The following is a 9,428-nucleotide window of genomic DNA, read 5'->3' as shown; positions in this document are numbered from 1 at the left end:
CAGTTCTTGTTTTTCTCCCCCAAGTTGGCCCTCTCTCCCTCTCTCATCTCCTCCACTCCCCCCCTTGGATCTTCACCGATTCTTCACCGTTTTGGCGGATCGAGATGGCCCCGAGGAGAGAACCGTAAGCTCCTCCGATCCCTCCAATTAGTTTTTGCAAACTTGCTACCGATTCGACGCATTATTTGCTTGAAATTCCTCATGTTTTTGAACTAAGATTGACTTTTTTCACCTAAGATTGATTGTAGTTGTAGTTCTTAGTTCTTTAGTAAGTAGTGGCATTGGATATGTACTCTAATTAATAGTTCATATGTTAGTGTGAAGATGAACCCTAGTTCATAATTTTTTTGAACCCTAGTTTGATGATGCATGTGATATGATGATATGATCTAGTGTGAAGATGAACCCTAGTTTGATGATGCATGTTGATATGATGATATGAAGATGTTGTTTGGAAAATTTTGTTTAAAAATATGAAGCTATGATGTATGTTGGAGGTTTTTTTTGATATGATGCATGTTGATATGATTTGATCCATCATGTGTAGTAGATGTTGTTGGAGGAATATGCTTAAAATTTTATCTTCATATGATTTGAGTTCATTGTTTGTTTATGTATGCTTATGCTTATGGTGCTTTTGTTTATGAAACTCTATTAAGGCGGCCACCTCTTGCGGACAACATCGGCCCACGGTACTGCATGCTGGACTGGGCATTCGACAAGGGTCATCGTGCCCGTTTCATAGAGAACGGAGAGGTAAGTGATATGAAAGAAATTTTGATCAAAGTTCTCGGATTGATGAAAATGATTTCCTAACTTTTTGGCGTTCACTTTTTGACAGACGCTCCAGCCACTGCGCATGAGGGGTCACGGGATTCATGGGCATATGGACTACGACGAGCGCTACGCGCCGCTCTTCAAGAGAGCCCGTCTGTTGGGTTTCGTGCTGCAGTTCAAGCGTCAGTCGCCGACGCTTGTCCACGCGGCTCTCACAGCTCTGATTGACCGTTGGAGACCGGAGACCCATTCTTTCCATCTGCCATGCGGGGAGATGACGGTGACCCTAGAGGACTGGGGGATGATTACTGCAATGCCGATCGAGGGTCATGCACTCACCGGTCGAGTGGAGAGGGCCAACTGGCAGGAGAGGGTCACCACCCTCATCGACGACTGCCCCGGTGCCAAGAGTAACCGTACATCCGGTGTGCCGTTGATCTGGCTCTCGGAGCACCGGAGGACATGCCCCCAAGGCGCAGATGAGGCGACTGTGGAGTTGTACGCGAGGGCCTATCTGTGGTATATTCTCTCGGAGGTCGTGTTTCCAGACAGCTCCGGGAACTCTGCCAACTGGGCGTATTTGTTCTTCCTAGCGGATTGGGATGCAGGGTACAGTTGGGGGACGGCATCTCTCGCCTACCTATACCGTTCGGTAAGAGAGTGTCTAATTGCGTACCTACCTACGAAAGTGTGTCCATGACATTTTCTTATATCTGATCCTCATTTGATGTTTTGCAGCTTGACGACGCAACGCAGAGGACGGGAGACAAGTCCAATATGGGTGTCTTTGTCTGGGCCTTCTCCATTTGGATGTGGGAGCGGCTGCCGGTGGGGCGTCCGGAGAAGTTGCCAAGACGCCCATGGGAAGACTATGGCGAAGAAGGCGAAGAGACTCGAAACCCCACCGTAGCTTACGAGTGGGACGTTGTCAAACTCTACACGGGCCTAAACAAGACTTCGTACAAGACCTACACCAACGAGTTGGACGCTTTGACGCATACGCAGGTATATGAACTCGCACAACACCTTTCTCTTTGATTCCGCTATTGACCGAGAGTGCAAACTTACCAAGGTATATGTAATAGGTAATCTGGTGCCCGTATCGACAAGAACGAGAGTGGGCCTTTGATCTGAACGTGATGTGCGATGCGGACCGTGGTATCTGGCGGTGCATCGTGCCCATGATCTGTGTGTACGCCGTCGAGTGGCATTTGCCACAACGCGTGGCCACGCAGTTTGGGATTTATCAGCATACCCCACCGGGCCAGCCCACCGATACCGGCGGCCACGCGCTGCACCTGTGAGCTCTTTGTTCTCCGTGAGATTACCATGTTTCTTGTTACTTATGATGATCTCATTGTGCTTATGATGATTCTTGTTGCTTATGCCTTGCAGCATGAGCCGGCAGAAGAATCAGTCGATCACAGACTGGGGAGAGGAGCATAAGACTCATGTGACGGAGTGGAATCGACGGAGGTGGCGTAAAGACGTGGAGAGGAGATGGCTAACTGGGATGATTACCTGGGCCGACACATGAGGTGGTACGATGATGGCCAGAAGCACCGTCTTCGTCTCAGGCCTCGATGGACGGCGGAAGACATCGCGGAGCTGGAGTGGGCTGACCCCGATGAACAGGCATACCAGACCGGCATCAGAGACATGCGTAGTGGATTTAGGGAGTTTGCACCCCTCATCAACAGAGTGGTACGTTTGAACCGACGGTCGTATTTAAAATATTTTATTCGTCAACGTGACTGACTTATGCCATTGTAGTCCGGTGAGCTGAACAGATGCATCTTTGAAGCCTCAGATGCACTAGGTCATCTTCCCGGGAGCGTACAATCTGAGACCAGAGTCAGGGGACGATGAAGGTACAATTTCAGCCTCCTCGGAACAGATGCATCTTGTTCACTTGCGGTCAGTCGATCTGATACTTATTATGACCTTGCTTCATTGTGAGTGCAGAAGTTTGTGCAGCATTGTCGCAAGCTGGTAGGGCTGCTTGGGTGTGCTGGAGCTGGGTCAGTTGAAGCTTATCAGCCTGTAGCCACACAGGGTCTCATCGGCTCATCGAGCCATGCTCCCTCGTCGTCCAGGTTGGTTGGGGAGGAGGAGGAAGAGGATGAGGATGAGGAGGCCACACATGAAGAAGAGGAGGGGGAGGAGGATGAGAGCAACGGGGAGGAGGAGTACGATGAAGATTATGGACCTCCACCAACTCAAACATCTCAGGCATCTCAGCTGCCGAAGAGGAATCCGAAGAAGAAGGATTTGCTGAGTCCGGACCCTTTCCAGAGACCGGTTCCTCGCCGGCCCAAGAAGAAGACCGAAGAGACTCGTTCAAAGCGTAACGAGGACCGTACCTCCAAGAGGAAAAGGAGCAACTGATTATGCTCTTCGATACTTGGCTCTTTTAGTTTGGTTGAACTTGTCTAGTGGTTGTGAAACTATGTGGAACTATGTGTTTGCTATTTGTGGATTTATGTGTTTGAAATGTTCTATGCACTTCAAGTTATCTTAATATGGATCTACGTGATGCCCAAATTTAATTGTTTAAAATCTATGATATTGTTGTTATATTTGTGAAACTTGCTGTGATATTGAATTTGAAAACAAGCAACCAAATGAACTTGAAAAAACAAAACAGAGGACCCTACCGCCAGGAAACCTGGCGGTAGGGTTACACAACCTACCGCCAGACACCATGGCCGTAGGGTGAACCTACCGCCAGGGCCCTTGCATATTTCGTTACAGAAACTTTATACGGCAAAACGTAGGACCCCACCGCCAGGCGCCCTGGCGGTAGGGTCAGACAGCCTACCGCCATGGGTCCTAGCATATTTCGTTACAGAATGTATGTACGGCAAAACCGTGCCACACCTTACCGCCAGAGCACCTGGCGGTAGGGTTAGACATCTTACCGCCAAGTTGTCTGGCGGTAAGGTACTGATCCACGTCAGCGCGCGGTGACGGCTGCCGTCCCCCTCCGTCACACCCTACCGCCATGGTGCCTGGCGGTAGGCTGTCTAACCCTACCGCCAGGAGCTCTGGCGGTAGCAAAAGGGTCAAATCCCGAAAATATTTCAAAGTGAGGTCAGATCCTGAATTTGTTTAGGAAAATGGTCAAAACACGAAATTTAGCCCCCCCCCGACGCGGTCCTTGGTCACCAAGGATGCGGTCCTTGGTCACCAAGGATGCGGTGCAGGTGGGTCGATGTCAATCTCAGACTGGTGCGGGCAGGGTCAAACTGACTGTGTGGCGCAAATGAATAGCTAGTTGTATGTTGCACACGACTAGTTATAGCAAAAAGCCGTGCTGAACCGTAATCTAGCGAGCGAGCGGTCGATGCCGACGGCGACGTGGGATCGGATCGACCAGGGACGGGACGGGGCCGCGAGCGGGCGCACGACACGGCGGCTTCCCCTGCCGATGGAGGGCGGGCGTGGAATCTCGGCCCAAAGATTCGACCATCATCCATCCACCGCAACAAAACAGGGCGAGGGCGTACGGGCGATCGAGAATCTGGCGACACCAGCCGGCCGGCCGGATCCATCCCGGGAACACAATTCCTTCCCCTCCCTTTCTTTATCATCTTTCCCCGTCCGCCCGGCGTGGGGGCCGCAGCCCGATCTCGCCCGCCCGCCCTCCGCAAGTGGCACCGGAGGAGCGGGCACGGCACGTGCGACGCCTTATCTTCAACCCCTTTTTTTTTTCCTCTCCCAGCAAGCACTTCCCTGAAATTCCAGAGAAAAAAGAAAGGAAGGATACATTAAGCGCCGTGGGGGCGACGCGTGGGTGGCCGCGTGCGGTGCGCGTCCGCCGCTCGCCACTGTGCGTGCCGCTGGAGCCCGCCCGTCCGCATCCGCTTCTCGCTCCTTCCTTCCCTTTTCCACTCGCATCCGCTTCTCGCTTCTCGGCCCTTCCATTCCCCTTCCGTGCGTGGCCCGCAGCCGGAGAGGCCGATCGACTGCTTCGGACGGACACCCACCCGCCGGAGGGGTCACGTACTGTGTGTGCCCGCAGGCACCAAACTCGCTGCGCGAAAGCACCGCAATTACATGCCACCCCACGGCCGCAATTTCCTCAATCAAGCACAAGAACAAGAGAGAGCCTTGCTGCGACGCCACGATGGGCCAACATCTGTGCCGTGGCGGCGGCGCCGATCCTCGTTAGCAGCGTTTTTGTGTCGTGTGAGCTAGGTTCCGCCGAAAGAACATTTGTTTGCTGTATCTATTATGGTGTGCTTACGCTGGTTTCCATTTTGCGTTCTTCGCATCGTTCGTGTATCTCAGCAGTCGTTGAAGTTTTACATATGACATTATTTGTTGCCACTTGTTAAAAAGTGAGCATCCATAGAAATTTCTGTGGAATCCACGGTTAACTTTTATCATATGCAAGTATAAAGATTAAGCAGAAAAAACTCTATGAGAAGTGAGCATCCACATTGGTTTATCCTTACCCCATGCATTTGAACTTCCTAACATCTACTCCCGCTGTCCCATAATATAAGAACGTTTTTGATACTGCAGTAGTGTTAAAGATGCTTACCCTTTTCATTATTTTATTAGTAATCATGATGTCATCTCAGCCAATGATGTTATTGATTAAGGGTGGCATAAATTTTCTTTCAGAAGATCTCTGTATGATGAATCCACAGATTAGTGGACTAGTCTTAAAGATACCTCCTCCGTTCCATAATATAAAAATGTTTTTAACACTAAAAATTATGTCACCCTTAATCAATAACATCATTGGCTGAGATGACATGATGATTACTAATGAAATAATGAGAAGGGTAAGCATCTTTCAGACGCTTATCACCTACCACCAATCAATAACATCATTGCCTAAGGTGACATGATCATTACTAATGAAATAATGAGAAGGGTAAGCACTAGTTCAGCGAAGAGATGGTGATACAAGTGTAGTATGGATAGTAGATATAAGTATTTGTAATATGAAAATATAAAAACAACCAGGTAGCAAGTGATAAAGCGGAGCACAAGCGGTATTGCAATGCTTGAAAACAAGGCCTAGGGTTCATACTTTCATTAATGCAATCTCTCAACAATGCTAACATAATTGAATCATATAACAATCCCTTAACATGCGACAAAGAATCACTCCAAAGTTTCTATCAAAAAACATACGACGAAAACATTTATCAACCCCTATGCATAGATTGTCCAAATGTCACCTTGAGAATCCGCAAGTTGATTACCAAAACATACATCAAGTGACTCAATAGGATACCCCATTGTCACCATGGGTATCCACACGCAAGACATACATCAAGTGATCTCAGATCCAATATTCAATCCAACATAACAAAACCTCAAAGAGCAAGACTCGATTCATCAGAACAAGATAGAGAGGGAAGAACACCATATGATCCAACTATATTAACAAAGCTCACGGTACATCAAGATCGTGCCAAATCAAGAACACGAGAGAGAGAGAGTGTGTGATATCAAACACATAGCTACTTGTACATACCCTCAGCCCCGAGGGTGAACTACTCCCTCCTCATCATGGAGACTGCCGAGATGATGAAGATGGCCTCCGATGATGATTTCCCCCTCGAGCAGGGAGCCGGAAAAAGTCTTCAGATGGGATCTCTTTGGAACATAGGCTTGCGACAGCAGAGTCGAAGTTCTAGGTTTATTTCTGGGGGGTTCCCTATTTATAAGAATTTTCAGAGTTGGAATCATGCGAAAAGGGGTTACGAGGGGCCCATAAGGCAACAACCCACGACCGGCCCCTGGGTGCACCGGGTTGCCTTGTCACCTCCTCGTGGGTCTTCTAGTCCTCCCATGAAGCTTCGGGGGTCTCTTATGTTCCAAACAAATAGTCAAAAAGTTTCGTCGCGTTTGGACTTTGTTTGGTACGGATTTTTTGGAAACCAAAAACAAGCAGAAAACAACAACTGGCACTGGGCACTAGGTTAATATATTAGTCCATGAAAATCATATAAAAGTGCACCCGGTCAGTAAGGGTGATACAATCGTTTGGATACCCGAAAATTTCAAAGGTACAATGATGCTTATGGATCGGCGACTCATCAGTCAATAATGAGCCGGGTTACAGCAATCATACCTAAAAGTTGCAAGCCTCAGAAAAAATCTCAAGTCAAACAAGGGGGTTTTCAAAGGCAACTTAAATAAAAAAAGAAGTAAAGAATGGCAAGGCTACTGATTCGAATACGATAAGTGACCCGTTCCAGAGGGGTTTAAGCTAGGATTCGAATACGATCATGTAGCCCCCAATGGCTTTGGCATTGCGCCGATCAAGAGGGTACCGACAGCTGTGTTCTCTTTGGTTCGAATACGACCTATGTTTGAACAGGAAGCCCCCTAATGACCTTGAGAGTTTTTTAATGACTCTGATTCGAATACGATCAAAGTCGGTTCCCAAAGGGGTTAAGCTATGATTCGAATACGATCAAGAACCCCCAAGTGAGCTCGGTAGTGTGCCAATCAAAAGGGTATCGACAGCTGTGTTCTCTTTGGTTCGAATACGACCTATGTTTGAACAGGAAGCCCCCTAGTGGTCATAATTTTTAACGGTTGGATTCAAATACGATCGTAAGCCGGATCAAATGGGTAAAGATGGATCAAACGTGATCAGCCCCCAAGTGATCATATGAAAGAATAATGACAATGATAATGACAAATTTACCTTGGTTTGAGGGAAACAAGGACAGAGGTCCTGCTTTATTATTTATCATAATACATACATTGGCAAGAATATGTACATCAGGGGAGCCTATGGCTCAAGTATAGTAGGGCCGAAGATGAGCAATATTCCACGGCCTCCGGGTCTCCTCCTCCGACTTACGTGAGTCTTTGCGCTCTCGAACGTCAATAAGGTAATATGACCCGTTGTTCAAGTTCTTGCTGACCACAAAGGGTCCTTCCCAAGGTGGTGATAACTTGTGTGCATCAGTTTGATCCTGGATGAGTCGGAGCACCAAATCACCTTCCTGAAAGGCTTTGGACTTGACACGGCGACTGTGATATCGGCGCAAGTCTTGCTGGTAAATTGCCGAGCGAGTTGCTGCCAAGTCTCTCTTCTCATCTAATAGGCCGAGATCATTCTGGCGCGCCTTTTCATTGTCTGCTTCCACATAAGCCGCCACACGAGGCGAGTCATGACGGATGTCAGAAGGAAGAACCGCCTCAGCTCCATAGACCATGAAGAAAGGTGTATAACCCGTTGATCTATTAGGAGTAGTATTAATGCTCCATAGCACAGAGGGTAACTCCTCAACCCAACAACCCGACGTCCGCTACAGAGGGAACAAAAGCCGGGGTTTGATGCCTTTCAAAATCTCCTGATTGGCTCTCTCAGCTTGACCATTGGACTGAGGGTGAGCCATTGATGAAACATCAAGCCGGATATGCTCACGTTGACAGAATTCCTCCATGGTGCCTTTAGACAGATTAGTGCCATTATCAGTGATAATGCTGCGTGGAAAGCCAAAGCGAGATATCACCTTCTTCATGAATTGAACCGCCGTAGCTGCGTCACACTTACTGACAGGCTCTGCCTCAACCCACTTTGTGAACTTATCAACTGCCACCAAGAGGTGGGTCTTTTTATATTTGGACCTTTTGAAAGGCCCGACCATATCAAGCCCCCAGACTGCAAACAGCCAAGTAATTGGAATCATCCTTAATTCTTGAGTCGGCACATGAGATCGTCTTGAAAACTTCTGACAACCGTCGCATTTACTGACCAGATCCTCCGCATCAGCATGAGCCGTCAGCCAATAAAATCCATGCCGAAAAGCCTTGGCCACAAGGGATTTTGACCCGGCGTGATGACCACAATCCCCTTCATGGATCTCACATAGAATTTCTTGGCCTTCTTCAGGGGAGACGCAACGTTGAAACGCCCCTATAACACTACAATGATGCAACTCACCATTGACAATCGTCATGGACTTAGATCGCCGGGTTATCTGCCTGGCTAAGGTTTCATCCTCAGGCAACTCGCCCCGGGTCATATAAGCCAGGTACGACACCGTCCAATCTGGAATGACATGAAGAGCCGACACCAACTGTGCTTCTGGGTCATGAACGGCCAAGTCTTCCTTCATGGGTAACTTGTCAGAAGGGTTATGCAGAATATCCAAAAAGGTATTAGGCGGCACCGGCTTACGCTGAGAACCCAACCGGCTTAAAGCATCAGCCGCCTCGTTCTTTCTTCGGTCAATGTGCTCCACCTCATAACCCTTGAAGCATCCCGCAATTGCATCGACCTCACGGCGATAAGCCGCCATGAGAGGATCCTTAGAGTCCCACTTGCTTGATACCTGCTGAGCCACTAGGTCTGAGTCGCTGAAGCATCGTACCCGGCTTAGGCTCATCTCCTTAGCCATCCGGAGGACATGGAGTAAGGCTTCATACTCAGCTGCGTTGTTAGTATAGGGAAACATCAACCGGAGCACATAGCGAAATTTTTCACCTCGAGGGGAAGCCAAAACAACTCCAGCTTCCGAGCCTTCTAATTGCCTGGACCCGTCAAAATGAATTGTCCAATATGTGTTGTCCGGCTTTTCTTCAGGCATCTGCAGCTCTGTCCAATTGTTAATGAAATCGACTAGCGCCTGAGACTTGATAGCTGTGCGCGGGACATATTTTAAGCC

General features: G+C 48.5%; 1 protein-coding gene across 1 annotated transcript; it reads left to right on the top strand.

Annotated features, from left to right (window-relative positions):
* The first annotated feature begins 104 nt into the window (after positions 1-104).
* On the top strand, positions 105-3,727 carry LOC119292816 (serine/threonine-protein phosphatase 7 long form homolog). The gene is made up of 9 exons (XM_037571513.1): positions 105-124; positions 660-756; positions 842-1,429; positions 1,516-1,782; positions 1,863-2,077; positions 2,173-2,277; positions 2,823-3,115; positions 3,425-3,538; positions 3,639-3,727. The coding sequence occupies exons 1-9, from the start codon at positions 105-107 to the stop codon at positions 3,725-3,727; spliced, it is 1,788 nt and encodes a 595-aa protein (XP_037427410.1).
* The last annotated feature ends 5,701 nt before the right edge of the window (positions 3,728-9,428 follow it).

The sequence above is a fragment of the Triticum dicoccoides genome, chromosome 4B (genome assembly GCF_002162155.2).
Source record: "Triticum dicoccoides isolate Atlit2015 ecotype Zavitan chromosome 4B, WEW_v2.0, whole genome shotgun sequence".
Lineage (NCBI taxonomy): Eukaryota > Viridiplantae > Streptophyta > Magnoliopsida > Poales > Poaceae > Triticum > Triticum dicoccoides.
The sequence above is the reverse complement of the archived record's forward strand: the minus strand, read 5'-3'. Positions and strand labels throughout refer to the sequence as shown.

Excerpts from the sequence above, each read along its gene's own strand:
- LOC119292816 (XM_037571513.1), top strand. The coding sequence starts at position 105 with ATGGCCCCGAGGAGAGAACC. Across the intron at positions 1,430-1,515 it reads TCGCCTACCTATACCGTTCG|CTTGACGACGCAACGCAGAG; the intron begins GTAAGAGAGTGT and ends GATGTTTTGCAG. Across the intron at positions 1,783-1,862 it reads ACGCTTTGACGCATACGCAG|GTAATCTGGTGCCCGTATCG; the intron begins GTATATGAACTC and ends TATATGTAATAG.